Consider the following 20,934-nt stretch of genomic DNA (forward strand, 5'->3'; position numbering starts at 1 on the left):
AAACTAATGAATATGCAGGGAGGCAGATGTGTGAGGGTCCCCAGAGCCAGCAGGCAGGGAGGCAGATGTGCAAGGGTCCCCAGAGCCAGCTGGCTCAGAGCAGTGAGGTCTGGTTTGGTGGAAGATACGGAGAAGAGCGCTAGAGAAGGAGACCTGATGAAGACCTCTGACCTCCACATACGTGTGCGTGCACGCACATGCACACATACATATCTATGTACCCCCCAAACACACCAACAGTAAAAATAATTAATCTCCAGAATTGCTTAGGACTGTGGCCACTGTGAGCATACATGTGTAAGGTAAGATTGAACTTTAGTAATGGGGGAATTTCCACTGCAGGAACCTAATAAAACAGTTTGAAAATTCCCCTAAGATTGCAAGAGTTGGGTATAGTGGTAACACATTAATTCCAACTTGAGGGCAGTGAAGGCCAGAGAGCAGAGGTTCAAGGCCAGCTTCAGCTACATGAGACCCATCAGGTAAAAACTGTGTGGTTGTCGTATGAAGTTGCAAAAGCTAAACTGGCTTTGATTGTCCGAGTGTAAAATAGTCCCGGCTCCCTAACAGTGGTGAGGGTAAAGTCATCAGCAGTTCCCCCACCTCACCACACACACACACGCACACACACACACACACACGCACACGCACACACACGCACACACGCACACATGAGCAAGTGCATCACACACATACCATACACACACACAACATAAACACACCACACACATATCACATACAGAACATAAACATACCACACACACTCACTCACACACACACACCACACAAACCATGCACAGGCGTGTGCACACACACACACCACACACACACACACACACACACACAAGCACACATGAGCAACTGCAGCACACATATACCACACACACACACACCACACAAACCACACATACTCACACCACACACACACACACACATGCACACATGAGCAAGTGCACCACACACACACACACACGCACACATGAGCAAGTGCACCACACACACACGCACACACACGCACACATGAGCAAGTGCACCACACACACACATGCACACACATGCACACATGAGCAAGTGCACCACACACACACACACACGTACACATGCACACACGCACACACAAGCACACATGAGCAACTGCAGCACACACACACCACACACACACACAACATAAACACACCACACACATATCACATACACAACATAAACATACCACACACACACACACTCACTCACACACACACACTCACACACACACCACACAAACCATGCACAGGCATGTGCACACACACACACGTATACATGCACACACGCACACACGCACACATGAGCAAGTGCACCACACACACATACCACACACACACACAACATAAGCACACCACACACATCACACACACAACATAAACATACCACACACACACACTCACTCACACACACACACCACACAAACCATGCACAGGCGTGTGCACACACACACCACACACACACACACACAAGCACACATGAGCAACTGCAGCACACATATACCACACACACACACACCACACAAACCACACATACTCACACCACACACACACACATGAGCACGTGTACCACACATATACCACACACAACATAAACACATCACACACACACACACACACATAAGGCACCACATATGCACACCATCCACACACCATCCACACACACACACTCATGCACACACATGCTCTATAGTGAGCTTACACTATGGTAGGGATGGCTCCCCTGCTTGGTGTCCTCTGCCTGTGTTTTAGCCTCTTTCCAACACAGGTTGCAGGTGTGGGTTATTGTGTCTAGCTCAGGTTTGGGGTCTTATGTATCTTTTAAATTTAAGAGTGCTCTGTCTGCATGTACACATACATGCCAGAAGAGGACACTGGGTCCCTTTCTAGATAGTTGTCCTCCATGTGGTTGCTGGGAAATGAACTTAGGGCCTCTGGAAGAGCAGCCAGGGTTCTTAACCACTGAGCCATCTCACCTCCCCTCTTTTAATCTGGAGTCTTTTTCTTGAATGTCACTAGGTGCCTAGTACTGTGCCTGTGGTAAAGCTGTCTGAAAATCGCTCTTTTCTGGTGTAATGGCCAAGAACATGGGTATGTCAGCCTTGTAGATTAGTGACGAGATTGTTCAGCCCCGTCTCTTGTGTCTGTTGATTAATGCGGGTTTCAGAATTACTTAATGCAGAAAAATACCAGGCAGCTGCAATAAAACAATAATGGATCTGTATGGTAAACTGTTAAAGAAATCAGCCCTTCACAGAAAAAAAACCCAAAAAACTAAGAAACAAAAACACAAAACAAAACAAACAACAACAATAACAACAAAACCATTAATGTCACAATCAAGAGACTGTCTGAAATTATACAGTAGGGGGAAATTTTGGAAAGCCCCTGGATAAGATTTCTGTTATCAATGAAAGAGGCTCCATTTTAGAGATTTAAAATTGATTATTTTAAGGGATGTCATCTGGCCATCTGTCTGTAATGTATATGTACATACGCATGTATGTTTAAGTTTTTAGCAGCTGCATGAGGCCTGAAAACCATGTGCTGGTTGGTGCCACTAAGTGGGGACTTCCCCAGTGCCGGCTAGTAAATATTTTAGGGTTGTGAGACCATCCTGTCTGCTGCACATACCGTCTTCTGTAATTCTAGTGTCGAAGCAGCCATGGTCCACGTGTAAACAAGCCAGTCTGGCTGTGTTACCAAATAAAACTTCATTTTATGAAACAGTTGGCAGAACAGATATCACCCATGAGGGCTGTTTGCCAAATCTCACTGTAAATGGCTTCCATAGTCTTCATAGTTTCCCGTGCCCCATATTTGAAATCGCCTCCTGATGACGGGCTGGGTCTGCAAGAACCTCAGCAAGAAAAGATCCTGGCCCCGGGCATGACAGCCTGAGTTCAGTTCCCAGAGCCTACGTGATATAAGGAGAGAACCAACTCTCAAGGCTGTCCTCTGGCCGCCATTCTCTGTGCCACGTGCCCCATCTCCCACAGATAAAGAAGTAGGTGTTTAAAATTGAGAAAAAATATTAGTCATTTATTTTTGTAGTTATTTTTTAGTCTTTATTTTTGACTCAGGATCTCAAGTAGCCTGAGCTCTCCTGAACTTGCTATGCGGCTGAGGATGGATTTGAACCTCTGACCTTCCTGCCTTCATCGCTAACATATTGGGATTCTAGCTATGCCCAGCTACATACATTTATAATTTTAAAAGTGAAAGTATATGTGATTGTGTGTATCTGTGGGTGATTGTCAGCCCATGAGTGTGGAGGCGTGTGGAAGCCAGGAGGATGAGCTCCCCAGAGCTGAAGTCACAGACAGTTGTGAGTCATAGCACATGGGTGCTGGAAACGGAGCCCAGGTCCTCTGTCAGATCTCCGTGTGCCCATAATTCATGAGCCATCTCTCCAATTCACATTTACATGTTTAAATTTCACCTTGTTTTCTTTTCCTTGTTGGTGGTGCCGGGGACTGAACCCAAGGGGTCAGGCATTTGAAGCAAGTGCTCTACCACTGGGGTGCTCGCCAGCCCTTCTCTGTGATCCTGACACACACATGTAGCGGCATACCCTTTATGTTTCTAAATAGATACGAAAGGAAGACGTTAGAGGTTAGGTTTCTATTGCTGTTATAAAAACATGACCATAAGCAACTTGTAGAGGAAGAGGTTTCTCTTGCTTACGCTTCAACACCCCAGCCTTACCACTGAGGGAAGAAGTCAGGGCAGGAACTCAGAGCAGGAACTTGGAGGCAGGAGCTGAAACAGATCATGGAGAAGTGCTGCTTACTGGCTTGCTTTACCTGGCTTGCTCAGCCTGCTTTCATGTACATTACAGGACCACATGTCTGGTGTTGGCATCACCCACAGTAGACTGTTCCCTACCCCCAACCCCCAATCAGTAATTGAGAAAATACACCACAGGCCAATCTGGTGGGACATTTCCTTAACTGGGGGATTCTAACTTCCAAAATGACTCTATCTGGTATCAACTTGACATGAAATCACACAGGACAAAGACCTTAGGATTCCATGGTTGTAAGACTTGCTTATACCATGGACAGTGGGACTCTGATAATAAATGCAGAACCACTAACTGTAGAGCAGAGCAGGCAGGTGTATGTTTCCCTTGGGTCAGGAAGATGATCAAGTCCTCTGTGAACCAAGCCATGACTGGGTCAAGCAGAATGGAGATCTAGGGGTGAAGGCACAGAACAAAGGGGTGTCTAGCATGGGCCACAGATGTTCCTTGCTTATGCCTGATATGGACTTGAGAAACACTCTGAAGCAACATGGGATACTCAGATGGAGTCAGCTCAAATTCCTGGATTCTGTCTACTGAGACTCAGATTGGATGTAGCCCCCAAATCACCTTTGACTATTCACCCAGGGTATCTTTACTCAATGCCAGGGGACCAGCCCCAGAGTGGTGGGTAAAGGCTGCTTCTTCTCTCTTCTTGGTTCTTCTTGAGGCAGCAGAGGGGGAAGAGCACAGGTGGGGTGTAAGACTTGGTCTTACGAGATATTTAGGGTTGTTGTATAATAAAAGTTTACTTATCTATGCTAGAAAAGTTTACTTACTATGCTACTGTAGCTGACCTGCCTTCTGTGTCCTCTGAGGCCAGAAACTGCAGTTTTTTACACTTATCACCTCAGCCTAAAAACAGCAAAGGATTAAGTAAATAGCCTTTGTACTCTCTCAGCAGGAACTGTTGGGCCCTAATATGCCTGCTAGTCTGAGGTCACAGGAAGAAAAAGCACTTAAAGAAGTTATTATAGAGTTTATTACTAAGTGTAGAAAGTTTCCTATGAAAGCTATCTAAGGGAAAAAGTGGAAAGGTCCTGTGTGGGGAAAAGGAAAACATTCTAATAAGGGAAAAGTTCTAAGGGAAAGAATTCTAGGCAAGGGAAAAGGAAAGGAAGGGACAAACGGCAGCTTCCCTTTGTCTTTGTCTTCAGTACTTATGCATCTCTCAGAGTACATGACCACATGTTACAGAGTTCATCACAAGTTCACAACAAAAAATCAAATCATAAATTGAAATAGAAGTTTACAACAGAGAATGTTTACATGCATATCCATTAGGAGTAATTATCTAGCTAAACATCCATCACCTGTCTAGCTCCACAGGTTCACTGGAGGTTTAAAACTATAACTAAGAAATTAGTGAAGTTTTGTATAGATAAACCCAGGCAGTATTTTATCTTCTGTCCTAGCACCTATAATAAATCGTGAGTTCTCTATTAGTGACCTTTGGTTAATTGTTTTACAACCTCTTGGAATGTGCTCTGAATGGGACAAAGTCTGGTTACTATCTAAGGACAATTAACCGATGACACTTGGGAGACTGGCAGTTCTCATAGCAGTTTTGACTATCAGAAAGGGACCTAATAGCAGTCCCACTGTAAAAGAGCTTAATAATCATTGATATAATTTTAGGAATGTTTATAGTATTATCATTAAGACTTAAGAAGTCGTCTATTTGTCTATATAGCATCACTACAAGACAGTACATCTTCGTAGGTCTACAGAGATCTGCTCCAAAGGGGTGTGCTATTGCTTGGTGATTGTTATATATGTTTAATAATAATAGGAAAAGCATATTAATTGCAGGAATCTTTCCTAAAATATGTCCCTTACAGCCTTGCTGAATAAGGACTCACTTGTCACAGATTATATAATAATCCAAGGCAAGCATTTCAGGATGATCACCTGCTAATTATTAGCTTGTCCTGTTACGGCGCCTGACAACTCAAGCTGTCCCAAACCACAGTCTTTAAAAAACGTGTCTCTGGACTTCTGTCCATCTCAGCTTCCTTCTCTTGGTGTCTGATAGGCCCATCACCTGACCTAACACAACTTCCTACTCTTTCCCTTCCTCCCCTCTGTGTGGTTCCCCCCTCCCTGCTGTCACCCCAACCTGACAGATGCTTACTTTCTCTCTGTCCACACCTTCCTCTTCTCAGAAGTTAGATTAATTGACTCCCACTTATCAAGTAGATATTTATCTCCTAAAAAAACAAGTAATCAAAAGTCTCACACTGAAAGAGATGAAGGAAAGAAACTTACATCTCTCCCCTTCTCTTCATGTATTTCTCAGTCTGATAAAGTACTATAAGACCCTGCAGCCATGGAAGATGGTTGGACACCAGACAGTGGGGTAGGTGGCATCAGGCTCAGAGCACTTGCCAGTCTTACTGAGGGTTTTAGTCTTCTCCTTGACCCTTCTTGGCTTCTCTGGGGACCTAACATTTTCATTTCCCGTAGGCAGTAAACCCTGTGTACTGAGGAGGAAGGGAAACTGTGACTTGTTCTGAAGTCAGCTCCCTGCCATCCACACCCCAGCCTCTTTCCATTGCTAGCTACTTTACCCAGGGAAAGTGAGGATGAGGCTTGGCCAGCTCCTGGGGAAAGAGTCGACTATGGGCAGATGATATTTTCTGAGCTGGAGGTAGGAAAGCTGAGAGTGGAATAAAGCAACGAGCTCAGCTCTAGCCCATGGGTTCTGGGGAATCAATGGGACATTAAGATAAAGCAATACAAGGAGTGAGCTCCAAACTTCATTCCCGGGAAGAGAAGCTAGCCTTGAACATCAAGGTATACAGACGTACATATAGATGGTGTTTGAGATTGTGCTGTAGATGAGATTTCCGAGGAAGCAACTGGAACTAAGGGAGTAAGCCAAGAGGGAAAACCTAGAGAGATTAAAAATGTTAAAGGGGCTAAGGGGGGGGGGTAGGAGGAAAAGAAACCCCTGGGAATCGCTGGAAACGAGAGAAGAGGATAAAGAAGGAGGGCAGTGAGATTCAACAAGAAGGTTGGACAATCGGCCTCAAGTCCCCAGAGAGGAAGTGCACCCCTAGCTTTGGTATACAGCAATCCCGTGATGAGCAATCCGTTTTTCTGGCTAGTGTCCAAACTGGATCATAATCAGCAGAGGAACTGAGAGGTCACACCACGAAGGACACCAGAGACTCAGGGGAGCAGCGACCTGAGGCAGTTCAACCCTGGCAAACCCCACCTTAAGCAGAGGGAGAGAAGAATCTCAGATCTAAGTCGTCATTACCTTCCCACCCGTCCTTGTCCCCACCTCCATCCCCAGCCCCTCACGCTCATATCTGGGGGTCAAGGTGACAGGTGGGCTATGGCTCATCATTCTGAGCGTCTTCCAGCAGCTCTTCAGAAAGTGTATGTATGAGAGTGTGTGTGTGAGTGTGTGTGAGTATGTGTGTGCATGTGTGTGAGTGTGTATGTGAGTGTGAGTGTGTATGTGAGTGTGTATGAGTGTGTATGTGAGTGTGAGTGAGTGAGTGTGAATGTGTGTATGTGAGTGTAAGTGTGTGAGAGTGTGTGTGAGTGTGAGAGTGTGTGTGAGTGTATGTATGTGAGTGTGTGTGTGTTCTTTTGTTTAAAATATCCACATGCCAGGGTTCCTTGAACCTCTTCTTACTGGTATTCTCTTGGGCCAGTGGCATTACTTTCCAGGGTCCCATGTGCAAGAGCAGATCTCTGTCCTTGCCAAGGGCTTGTCCCAGTGAGTCCCCGCTCTGTGTGGCCCTCCATAGCTCTCATCTGTAAGGCATGCTTTGGACTCTGGTGACTGTGTTAATTAAATGTCTGTGGTCTTTGGGAATCACAGTGAGGCCTTTTGCTCAAATGTTTGAGACAGAGCTGAGGGGGAGAGAAACATAGCCATCCAGGTACTCATTAGAGAATTGAAGGGCTCAAACTCACCCAGGGGTTCACATACTAAGTGGGTGCAGGCAGAGAACCCACAAATGAGCTACAGAAGGAATAAAGAAATCTGTCTGCTCAGCTTTCACAGAGCGTGGTTTCTGTGGGCAAGCTTTCGCTGTCAGTTCCTCTCTATCAACCCGTTTTATGGAGTCTGTGGTGGATTCCAGGTCTTAGCTTGTTTTTGGCCAGCGTTGGTCACTCCCACATCTTTAACACCTAATTTAGACACACATGTCCAGAGTATCTCCAAGCTTCAGGATGTGGGTGGGGCCGGGCAGCCAGGCTCTTCCTGACTTCTCCTCGGGGACCTGACATTTCCCGTTCCTGTAGGTGGTAGACCAGAAGTACCGAGGAGGAAGGAAACCTAGTCTTGTCTCCTCTGCCTGCCCCTAGGTTAATCTGGCTCCCTTCCCTCGTGGAATGGTATGTTTTATAAGCAGTCATCCAGGGAGAAACTCATGCTCTCTTGGATCCATCCACTTCCCTGACTAGACAGCCAGGCCAGCCCTCCCATGAGCTCTGCCCTCCGGCAGCCTCTGGGCTCTGCCTCCACTTTAACCATTTTCACTTGCTCTCCTTAAAGAAGTCAAACTGATGATTTGCCAGGGATGCTTCTCTTCTCACTCAACTGGAAGCTTCTGGCTGACGAGGTTTGCACCCTCCAGCTTTGAACGCTCATTATGGTTGAGCTCATAGTACCCTTACGTTTTCTTTACTTGCTTATTTGGGTTCCCGTTTAATGAGTCCTTAGTATCTGCCCTGCATCTCTGTGGCCATCTAGGGATTCTCTGCAACTTGCACTAACAGGATGTTCTCAGTAACTTCACTTGCAGAGAAGAGAGTTGGTGTACAAAGGGGCTAGAGCATTCGACCCTGGGTCTTCTCAGAACCTGTAATGCTAACTGGATTCTTGAGTCGTCCTTGTCCCACACATCCTTCACAACTTCTTGGACTTGTCACCTTGGCCTCTTCATGGATTTTGTCCTTAGGCTTTGCTCCTCCTCTTCCATTCCCATGGGCATTCCCAAGTATCCCTGACACAGAGCCATAGGTAGCCCTAACAAAGAGATTGTATCTCTCCTGGACTTCTCCTGGACTCAGCACCTTCTAATACTCAGTTTCTTAGCATAAGTCATTTTTTCAGCTTTAGAGAGAGACTGGTAGGTGGCCCAGCTGGCCTGAGACTCACAGCTGGGCTCCCGGCCTCCCAAGTCCTGGGATTACAGGTGTATGTTGCCACACGTGGCTTACACATCAAGCCTTCTGTGGCTCTGAATGCCTTGCACTACCTGGAGCCCCACCTCATGCCTTTGGTTCTTTCTACCTCGGTTTCTCTGCTCATGATACAGGGCTGTGCTTTGAAACCACAGACTGTAACCCTGCTTTGTGTCTTTGAACTTGCTACTATTTTTTTTCTAAGCTCTTGGAAAAATGGTCCCTGGTGGTCTGATTTTCAATGGCAGCCTCTACTCCACCTTCTCTGCTTTCCTGTTTTTGGCCCTCTGATAGGTCCGTTGCCCTGTCTGTTTGTGACTTCTGCCCAATAGGAAATTCCTTGAGAGCGAAAGTTTTTCTTGTCTTTTCACCTCTCAAACCCTAATGTCTGAGGTGAATTAATTCACACCAGGGACTAATCCAAGATTTCAGAGTGCAGAAGCAAGGGCACAAAGCATGTGTTTAATCCACAATTGCTCACTTTAAAAAGAAGAGCTTTTTAAGTTGGATTGGAATACGATTTTTACATTTTTGCATTTGCATGTGACTACTTTATGGATCTGATGATGTTAATAATCGTGCTTTATACGTGGATAATTCACGACCTCATTGTGTCATAACAATGAAATTGATACTACAGGTAACACCTTTGTCCAAAGTGCCTATGTGTTCAATATTTGTATGGTTATATGTCATTTTTACTGGCTATTTTTTATAAAAGAAGGATGGATGCATTTTTGCAAATGAGTTTGTCTAAATTTTTTTCCCTCCCTCGCTTCAATCTTTCCTGCTCTTGTTTGCAAGCTGGGACATTGACCTTCCAAATGATCACATACCTTCTAGAACCTCTCTTAAACCTCTTGGTCTCTTTCCAGTTCTGTTAGACTGTTCTTTTCTTCCTTCTTCTTCCTTCTCCTCCTCTTCCTCCTCCTCCTCCTCCTTCTTATTTTACTTATTTGCATTCTAGCACTGTGCCCCTTCTTGTCCCCCTACAGTTCCTCATCACATTCCTCCTCCCTTGTCTCACAGAGGGTACTCCCCTTTATCCCCCCACCCCAGGTATCCCCCTTCCCTGGGGCCTCAAGTCTCTTGTGGATTAGACGCATCTTCTGTCACTGAGGCCAGACCAGGCAGTCCTCTGCTGAATATGTGCCAGAGGTCTCAGACCAGCTCCTGTATGCTCCTGGTTGGTGGCTCAGTCTCTGGGAACTCCCTGGGGTCTGGGTTAATTGAGAGTGCTGGTCATCCTATGGTGTCACTCTACTCTTCAGCTTCTTCAATCCTTCCCCTAGTTCAACCATAGGAGTCCCCAACTTCGCTCCAATGGTTGGGTATAAGTATCTGCATCTGATTCAGTCAGCTGCTGGTAGGGCCTCTCAGAGGACAGCCATGCCAGGCTCGTATCTGCAAGCACATCATAGCATCAGTAATAGTGTCAGGCCTTGGTGCCCCCCATGAGGTGGATCCCAAGTTGGGCTGTTTATTAGACAGTCTTTCCCTCAGTCTCTTCTCCATTTTTGTCCCTGCAGGTCTTTAGACAGGAAAAATTCTGGATCAGAAATTTTGACTATGGGTTGGCACCCCGTCCCCTCCACTTAGGGCCCTGTCTATCTACCAGAGGTGGACTCTTTGAGTTCCCTCTCCTCAATGTTTGCCATTTTGGCTAAGGTCACCCCCATTAAGTCCTGAGAGACCCTCATTTTACAGGTTTCTTGGACTTTCTAGAGGATTCCCCTACCTCCCATCCCCAGAGGCTGCTTGTTTCCATTCATCTTCCTGGTCCTGTGGGCTTCTCTCCTGTACCCCTCCATAAATGATCCTGTTACCCTTTCCTCTTCCCCTCCCCACTCCTATCCAGATCTCCCCCCACCTCCTATGATTATTTTGTTTCCTCTTCTAAGTGGGATTGAAGCATTCTCACTTGGGCCTTCCTTTGTTAAATTTCGTATGATCTGTGCTTTATATTTTGGGTATTCTGTACTTTTTGGCTAATATCCACTTATCAGTGAGTGCATATCATGAATATCCTTTTAGGTACGGGTTACCTCACTCAGGATGATATTTTCTAGTTCCATCCATTTGCCTGTAAAATTCATGATGTCCCCATTTTTAATAGCTGAATAGTATTCCTTTGTGTAAATGGGAATGAACCACATTTTCAATATCCATTCTTCAGTTGAGGGACTTCTGGGTTGCTTCCAGCTTCTTCTGGCTATTAAATAAGGCTGTTCTTCTTGTGGTATGGTGGAGCATCTTCTGGATATATGCCCAGGAGTGGTATAGCTGGGTCTTCAGGTAGAGCTATTTCTAATTTTCTGAGGAACCACCAGACTGATTTCCAGAATGTTTGTACCATTTTGCAATCCTACCAGCAATGGAGGAGTGTTCCTCTTTCTCCACATCCTCGCCAGCATCTGCTGTCACTTGTGTCTTAGAGCTGAGATTCACCTTGCCTGCTTGCTCCTTTGCTGGGAAGGTGGGTAGGGGGAGGCTGAAATGTAGAGTTTATCTGAGCAGTAATCCTTCCCTTTACAAATCACTCCACGGAACACAAGCTGACCTTTCTAGTCCCCGTTACTCAGTTCAACAGAGACACAGTGGAGTCATGATAGATCTCATCTGGCGTAGCTTAGAAATAGAAAACTAGAGAGATATCCATGGAGGGAGAGCTTCTCTCAGCTGCTCAGACCACACCCCCGATTCTACATCTATCTAATTTGTGGGCTTCACATCGCTCTCTGAGCCCGCCAGTGGTTTCGTAGACTGCAGTAGGACTCACCACTATAATTTCAAGCCTTCAATTAACACAGTTTGCAGTGGCTTTGTCAAGACTTCCAGCAAGTGACTCACTCTTCCAAGAGGAGGTCTGCTGCAGGTAAGAGCTGGAGAGTAATTTGGCTTCTTCCCTGAGCAAGGGAGTTTGCCCAGGCACCTAAGGAGCCACAGGAGCTGTGATTCTCCAGAAATGCTCTGCTGTTGTCTGTGTCGCTGCAAGGCAGTTGGTCTTAGAAAGGTCAAGGGGCTTGAACGAGCTGTCATGAAAGGTCAGGGGGACCAGGAATAGTCACTCATCGTGGTTGAGCCCACTCACCTGGTAGTTACTCTTTGTGCAGCAGTTCTTAGTTTCCTAGCCAAGCAGAGGAGCTGCTGCGGTAGCTCAGACTCAGTCTCCTCCATCCAAAGGCAGCTTCTCACCTCTTGATTCCCTGCCCTGAGGAAAACACAGAGATCACTAGAAACAGAGATGGAATCAGAATGTGTTTGGCCAGAGAAGCATGCAATATCCTTCCTGGTTCGTATATTATTATGAGGAATTACAGTTTGATTCTAGAAATAGCAATTAAAATACTTTCTAAAATTTACATAGAGTATGCCAATCCATCGTTTTCTAGAAAGTAGCCTTTCAGGAGGTTAAACATGCGGGTCATTTTAAAGTCGATTTGCCATGTAACGAAAAGTAATTATGCTATCTTGTCACCTGTCACTCAATGTCCAGCTGTCCATCCAGCAAACATTAAGCATCCGTTGTCTGCTGAACACATGGTTTGGATATGAGGTATAACTATAAGTAAAGCAAAACCACCACAGTCCAAGACTCATATTCTGGATTAGGGGCACACTAATGTAAAGTAAGGATGACTTCACACACCTGTGTCAACATCTTTTCCAATTATAAAAACCAGTTTTATTATTGAATCCATATCTACTGTGTATATCATACGGTCTAGAAACCTTTTTATAACTTAATTAGTATGTCGATGGTAGTGAAGTAATTTTATCCATTTTAATAGAAAGAGAACAATGAACTTGGGAATGAGAGCATTGGGTGAGGGCTCGGTGTCGAGCGTTTCGTGAAATTCATCTCGTATACCTGATCCCAACTTCAGTTCCTTTTAGAAAATGTGTTCAGTTCATCTGTTAGTAAGAATCTTTATGTGTTTATATTTTTCTACTATGTTTTAAAAGAAAGACTCCTTAAAAAAAAAAGGAAAGTTTGTTGATTTTAGTTTTTAAAAAATGTGGATTTTTGGTGAAGAATCCAAATTGTTTCTGGTGATAATATCTACCATAAGGACAGAATTGGGCAAATGTTATTTAGGTTGAAGCTACGTGGTGGAGTCTCACTGAGTTTCTGAGTCAGAGGGAGGGGCCTGGGATCTGCTTTCCAGCAGGCACAGTCTGTCAGGAGGGTATGAACAGCTTGGAGGAGAGTTCTTCCCAAATGTGACAGCTCTGATGTTTTCCTCACACACATCAGAGGGAGAACATTTTCAATGTCCCACTGGGCCATCCTCTCTCTCTGTCTCTCTCTGTCTCTCTCTCTCTCTCTGTCTCTCTCTCTGTCTGTCTCTCTCTCTCTGTGTCTCTCTCTGTCTCTCTCACTCTCTCTCTCTCCTTCTCCCTCTGTGTGTGTGTGCACGCACATGTGTTTGTGTGTTGTAGTACATGTGTGTATCTCGTGCTTGTAAATGTCTGAAGCATGTATGTGTATGTTGTGGGTAGTATATGTGTGGGTGTGTTGTGTGGGTAGTATGTGTTTGTTGCATGTATGGGTAGTATATGTGTGTGTGTGTGTGTGTGTGTGTGTGTGTGTTGGTGTTTGTCTTGGTTCATAAGCCATTTCCTCTTATCATTAAAGGGTTTTTCTAAAGCTGACTCTGCTGTCATTTAAGACAAGCCCTTACAGTGTGAGTATAGATCATCTGAAAACCAAGAGCTTTCACTTTTAATAATTAACTCTGCCCAACTCCTTGTTGCTTTTGCGTGTTCCCTTTGTCTTAACTTCCACTGTTATGGAAATAATTAACAAATCTCTAAGAACCATGGTGGAGGTGGATTTCTTAAAAAAAATATAGATATATAAAAACAAATAATGTTTTTCAAACTCTCGGTAAGGAGACTGTAGAGCAACCAGCCATGGTGGTCCCTGCAATCCCAACACTCTGGCAGCAAGAGACAGGAGGATTGCCCCAAGTTCCAGGCCAGTTTGTGTTGTATGGTGAGTTATAGGGCAGCCTAAACTAGGTCCTGTCTGAGAAACTGATGAAGTATAGGAAAACTAATGAGAAGAAGCTATGGGGTAAATGTTGGCATTTTGGAGTCCCTCCTCCAAGCCTGCTGTGATTAGGGAACCAGTTACCAAGTAATGTTTCCTTGATCCTCTCATCATGAGAGAACAAATAGGTCGACAGACAGACAGTTGACAGAGACAATTATTTAGCAGAGCAAAGGACAGTACACTCCAGAGAGGTGGGAGGGCCTGGGAAGGGCTGACTAAGAGGGTGTATAGCAGCTCCCTCCGCGCTGTGCTGTACATCTTATAAATCTTTATGAATATTTATGAGGTGGGAAGCACATTCATGAAGATAAGCTGGCCTCTCGCCCCTTCTAAATCATGGCTGACCTGGATCTCCCTTTTAAGGTATTTCTTCCGAGAATCCTCTTGATAAAGCCTGAGGATGTAAAACCACAGTGTAAGTGACAGTGCAGTGAAGTGCTGTCCTTTGAGGATGCACACCCTTCATTAGTGCGTACGTGTGGCGTTTGGGAAAGTGCCCTGCTATCACAGTTTCTGATATAGCCAGAACAGCCTGCAACTTCAAAGACGTTTGACCACAAGGGATTTCTCACCTTCTGGAGAAGGCCACCAAGATGCAACTGCAGTCTCCTTGGTTACCTCAGCACTAGCATCTTGCCTACCCAATCTCAGAGGAACAGTTTCTTATTTCACTGTAGATGAGTGGTGTGTGCATGTGTACGGTGCCTCTCCTCCCTCTCTTCTCTCTCTTTCTCTCTCTCTCTCTCTCTCTCTCTCTCTCTCTCTCTCTCTCTCTCTGTATATATGTGTGTGTGTGTGTGTGTGTGTGTGTGTGTGTGTGAGAGAGAGAGAGAGAGAGAGCACCTGTGTGTGTATGTGTATATGTGTGTCTGAGTGCATTTGTGTGTGTATGTCCCAGTGCATTTGTGTATGTGTGTATGTGTGTGTCTGAGTGCATTTGTGTATGTGTCTGTCCAAGTGCATGTGTGTCTGTCTGTGTGTGTGTGTGTTTCTTTACTTTGGGACTCTGGTCTTTCAGCCTGGAGGTCATGTATCCTTCGCAGCTGTCTCTGGGTGCTCAGTCCCAGTTTGTCAAGCTCTATTTCTCAGAAATGTCACCTGCATCTCCTCTGTCACAGCCAATCTTTTTACTAATCCTGCTTTCTTCTGATCTTATCTTTGGGTTCTCAAGAGCCTATTTTGGATGTAAAAGAAAACACTGTTTTTCTCTTTCTAGCCAAGTTTCTATGTAAAATACATTCTGGACAACATGGATGGCAGTTTTGGGTTGGAGAAGGATGATTGGGAAAGAAACAAAGAACTTTGTAAAAAAGAAAGATGACTTCTTTTTCCTAACACCCATCTGATCTGTTGGCAAGACGTGGGGCTTCACTGTTTCTGTCCCTTCTCTCCTGTCTCCTCATCCCGATGTTCTCACCTCTCCCTTTGGAAAACTCTGCAGTTTTCTTCTTGAGAGAAGACTCCTTGCTCACGTACTCCCTAGGTCTTGTTCAACCTCAGACTTTATGCTGGAAGCCTGCCACCTGGATTCTGGAGACTGGTGGAGAGGCATGCTCCCCTCTCCTGGAAATGGTTCTGAAGTGGCTAAATGCCCCCCTCCATCAGCATCTGAGTGTTTCCTTGGAAACGTGTTCTTCTCAGCTGCCTTTGCCCTGTTGCTGACAGGGTAGCAGTTGGCCAACAACATTTTAGAAGGAGAGACACTTCTGTGGGCAGCGTCTTATAAAGAGCGGCAGTGGTGGGTGAGCTCTGGGCACCACTTCCAGTCAGTTCCTCTTAATCCATGATTTCCTTCTCAAAACAGAAGGATGGTAGAGAGTCTATCTCGTCTTGCTCAGAGAAGTTTCTTTGCAGCCTATGTTTGTAGTGTCTTTCTCAGGCTCCCTTACTCTAAAGCAAACTCGACAGTTCAAAACAGTCTCAAGGTCTTTGTAGCCAGATGTCCTAATCAGGGTGTCTTAGAGCTAAGCTCCAGATGAAGGCTGAGGGAAGCATCCTTTCCAGTCTGCCCCGCAGTTTCTGGCATTTTCTGGCTGTTTTTGGCAGTCGAGACCTATGCCGGACTCTGTTATCCTACCATTGCGGGACGCTGCCTGTGTGGACTCCTATAAGCCCATGTTTTCCTCTTATTTAAGGGTTCATACTCATGTACCAGGGTTAATATATAAATGGGAGTTTTTGATATGCCATGTCTAGTCCAAAATTATTGGTGCAACGAACGTGTGATAGTCTTGAAAGACCCATTACTAGTTAGTTGTATATGTTTATATATAAAGTTTATGCAAAGTAAGACTCTGAGCTCCACACATGGTCATTGAGTGTGGCCTTTTTTCTATGCCCACTCACTGGGACTTGGCTCACCCAGATCTTGTCCTTGGAGCACAGAGTCACAGCCTCGAACCACTTTCTCCTGCTTCCTTCCCTCCTGGGGACGTTCTTTGAAACTCATCACGGTGATTCTTGTGTGATTCTTTGCCTCCTGCCAAACGCAGTGTGAATCCCTGTGCTTCTGCTCCTTCTCACCTCACGGGAGCCACAAACTGGTGGCCATTTTAGTTCCTTCAGTGCCTGGCTGGCAGTTTGCTTAGAAGGATGGTGGATGTCCTGTTTCTCTCCGAAGCCACAGCAGTTAGACCTGGGTTTTGTCTATAATGTCATCATGTGATCAGAGGAAGAACACACGTTCTGAAGACAATGGGTCTTTATATTTTACAGAGAAGAGTTTCCTCAAACTTACTCTGTCTTCTGCTGCTGCTGTTGCTTCAGGGGGGAATGTTGTCGGGTGTGGAAGCATCATCACAAAGGCAATCATGTGACTTTGGGCAATCATGTGACTTTGGGCAATCATGTGACTTTGGGCAATCATGTGACTTCAGGCTCCAGGTCACTCTTCGATCTGGGGAAAGTCAACTTTGGGGTCATGATTTTACTGATTAATAATAGTTGAACACGCACTGAAAAAAAAATCCAGAGATTAAAAGTACTGAGAATTATCATAGAAGAGTATTCTGGTACAAATCCCGGCTTTTCATTCAGTCCTTTCTTGGAACCAAATGAAATGAACATAAATATCCTAGTGATAAAAAAGATATATGTGAAACAGACATTTTTATATCATTTTCATTGTTACTGGCGTTCGGAACATTCTGGTCTGTCTTCATTCCCTAACTTCTGATTTAAAAATTATACAGTGATCTTCAAGACCCTGTTGATGAATATGTACGTTTAAGGTTTATGTTATCCATATACATGTATTCTATGAGTATACATACATATATTTTTAGTGCTACATTTATAATTTTTAGTCTAAAATTCTCATGTGTATGGGTGCACATCTGTCTACTTGCCCAGCCCATGGAGTGCCTGCTGTGGCCAGGGTGGGTTATACCCTAGGACCTAAGTCACAGATGGTCTCTGTGAGAGCTGCCTTGTGAGCCCTTGGAACTGATCCCAGGGGCTGTAGAATACTGGAATGAAGGTTCTGGGGAGATGAGGAAAGGAAGAGAGTGGGGTCTGACTCCAAGAATAGGGGTGAAGGAAGCAGGAAAAATATCTGACTGGCAGTTACGTCAGGCTCGTGTTTGGTAAGGATTGAAGCTGATGGAGCTTCATTGTTAATGCTGACTGGCACTGGCCTTGGTGAGAACTTGACCTGTTAGCTCTGTTGGAAGTTCAGACCACTCAGCTCAGCATGGCGACCTGGAACTTCTGTGTGGTGTAGTACAGACTTCTCTGTTGGGTCCAGGGTGCTGGCCTCTTCCAGGGCGCTGGCCTCCGGTGACTTTTAACTCTGCATCCATGCTCCTCGGTTGTGGCTCCAGGCATGACCTCTGCCCAGGGCTTTGACAAACTGATGCTACAACCCGTTCCTTGGCTTCCATGACGGTGACACTAAAAGCTCTGGGTTTCTAGAAGCAAAGTTTGCTTTTTATCCCTTATGTATTTCTATATTTAATTGTAGTAATTGGCATTCCTAGACTTCTCCCTGTTCCGCTCAATAGTCCTGGACTTAACACTAAGCAGATTTTCAGCTCTGTGATGAAATAGCTGAGGTAGACTTATGAGGAGGGAAGGTTCATTCTGTGTCACACTTTCAGAGCATTTTGGCCATGACTGTGTTGCACATGGGCGTATTGCACAACATCATGGCCTTATGGTATGCAGGAGAAGATCGTGGTAGAGAAGATCTGTCCATCATGTCATCTAGGGAGCAGAAAAGAGGAATAAATGAGAGGCCCGGAGTTTAATACACTCTTCACGGGCACACATGCTGTGACCCACCTTCCTCCCATAGGCTGAACCGCCAGCTTCCGGTAGTCTTCAGCCTTCAGCACCAAGCTGCATTGTGGCTCAGGCTGGAAGCATAGTGAGTGTCCTTGCCTGGTCATCCGCCCATTCCTGAGCCTGGGAATGTCAGTCATGTGAGTCTTGCCAGTTCACCTCCCGGAACCAACCACTTCTTGCCTTCTTGCCAGTTGGTAATATGCCCAAGCAATTACAGCAATTTCCTTTTTAAATTCACTTAGACTTTGAGGAACACCTACAAGTCATAGCAAGTTTCATGACTCTGGATGGTAATAAAAATGATATAATTCATGTTTAGTTGAATATAAAATATAAGCATAAATATATAAAAGATAAGACATCTTTTTTTTCTGCATGGTCCATAAATGACCTTGAAATGCAATTCTAAAGTAATCATTTCAAAATGATTTGTTCTGTAGTCAGTGGAATGAATATTTAATTGTTCAGATTATCACTTTGTAGGATGTTGACTTGGTCTTACAGGTCTGGATTATTGCCTGAATTTGTGCCGATTCTTTATGGCCCCATTTATATTAAGACTCTGTGAGTAACACAATGATATGTTTACAGCCTTGTAACACCACCAAGATACTTGCTCTGAAGCTGCTGTCTGAGTTCAGCACTGACTGGCTTTGTCAGTTTCCAGCTATGTGATTATAGACAAGGTCACATTCCATGTGCCTCAGTTTCCTCATTTGTAAAATGGAAGTGGTGAGAGTGTACACCCCAGGATTTCAAAGTAGGAGCTGATGAGACCTTGTACAGCCAGGCACCTCCAGGAGCAATGTGACACAGCCAGCCTGGCTACACTGAGAATCCCTATCTTCAGCAATGAGATGGAATGCGATAGAGATATACCTGATGTTGACCTTTGACTTACACACGTGTGTGCACACGCACACACACACACACACACCATAAACCTGCGTACACATACACATAAAAAAGAAAATAGTTATGATGAGATTGTTACTGTTTTTTAAATGTTCAGTTTCACGTACAAATGAAATTGAAATCTATGCCCATAAAGTGCCAGTTTTGACCTGATAATGTGCAGAAATGTAGATTAATAAAAGCTGCTGTTGTGGATCTGGGATTACACACAGTAAGAGAAAGCCTTCTGGAATGCAGAGCCCCGTCTATACGTCATCTGTGCTATCTCTACTGCCCACACTCTTCTGCTGCCCTGCTGGTCATTGGTTTGCATGTATGTGTAGCCAGTCATTGATTTACATGTATGTGTAGCCGGTCATTGATTTACATGTATGTGTAGTTGATCATTGGTTTGCATGTATGTGTAGTTGGTCATTGGGTTGCATGTATGTGTAGTTGGTCATTGGTTTGCATGTATGTGTAGCTGGTCATTGGTTTACATGTATGTGTAGTTGGTCATTGGTTTACATGTATGTGTAGTTGGTCATTGGTTTGCATGTATGTATAGTTGGTCATTGGTTTACATGTATGTGTAGTTGGTCATTGGTTTGCATGTATGTGTAGTTGGTCATTGGTTTGCATGTATGTGTAGTTGGTCATTGGTTTGCATGTATGTGTAGCTGGTCATTGGTTTACATGTTTGTGTAGTTAACTGGTCATTGATTTACACATAGATGTAGTTTGAAGGAATTTCATCTTTTTTGATGCTACACTCAGTGTATCTTCTCCTCGGCACCGTCATCACAGATAGGCATTATCCACAAATGAGAGTGACTGATTCTTATGCATTATTTATGCTTTTCAAATGTAGACATACCTTCCCTGTATATGGCTAATTACTGTCATCCCTGGACTATGAATGACGTGTGCACCAACAGACAGAGTAACTTCAAAGTCTCATCCCAAGAGAAAGGCAGGGAGATGTTAACCCTTTATTTTCTTCCCTGCAGTTGGCCCGCCACAATAAACTATTGCAGCAGATGCTCAAGCCTGGATCCGATCCAGAGGAAGGGGATGAAGCCCTAAAGTATTACGCCAACCACACCGCACAGATCGAGGTACCTGCCTGCTACCCCTGGAAAGGGCCCAGTGGTGAAAGAATGCATTTGCTTTCTGCCTGAGGCCATTTTCATGATTTTCCTCAGAACTATGAAATAATACCAGGTGATTTAAATGAAAAAGTCTGTCCCACAAGCCAAGGTCTAAGAGCCATGTGTAGAAACTGAGTCTGTCCATCTCGAGTCTTTTCTTTCCTCAGAACTACGCTGAAGCTTTTTGAAATGGAGAGAATAAGGCTTTTCTCCTGTTGAGTCACAGAAGCAAATAGGGTAGAATATTAAGTGGTATTTTAGCTATTAAGTGGTATTTTAGATCCAAGATATTAGAGAATCAGTCTCTTAAAATTTGTGGAGGCTTGCAAATGTAACTTTTATTTGCCAGCTGCAATTGTTGTCTTGGAGACTTCCTGCTGAATCAGCTTACCCTCTCTAGCTCTTTCTGAACTCTGGCTGGCTGGTTATCTCAGTTGTTCTGGCTCAAACTCCTCTCCAAGCTGACTGATTCAATCTGGCTTCTCTCAGCTTCTCACTGATTTGCTCTGCTTGGCCTCCTCCAACTAACTCTGGCAATGTGTTCTAATCTTCTGGCCCTTTCTTATTCTC

At 44.7% G+C, this 20,934-nt stretch overlaps 1 protein-coding gene across 2 annotated transcripts in view; it reads left to right on the plus strand.

Moving 5' to 3' along the window:
- Itpr2 (inositol 1,4,5-trisphosphate receptor type 2) overlaps positions 1-20,934 on the plus strand; it is a 384,041-nt gene that overhangs the window by 277,423 nt on the left and 85,684 nt on the right. For both annotated transcript variants that reach the window (XM_028757612.1, XM_028757613.1), the window contains exon 46: positions 20,224-20,331. In XM_028757612.1, the coding sequence (XP_028613445.1) occupies positions 20,224-20,331 (108 nt within the window). The remainder of the gene's footprint in view (positions 1-20,223; positions 20,332-20,934) is intronic.

This window comes from Grammomys surdaster, unplaced genomic scaffold (genome assembly GCF_004785775.1).
Source record: "Grammomys surdaster isolate TR1022 unplaced genomic scaffold, NIH_TR_1.0 126176, whole genome shotgun sequence".
NCBI classification, from domain to species: domain Eukaryota; kingdom Metazoa; phylum Chordata; class Mammalia; order Rodentia; family Muridae; genus Grammomys; species Grammomys surdaster.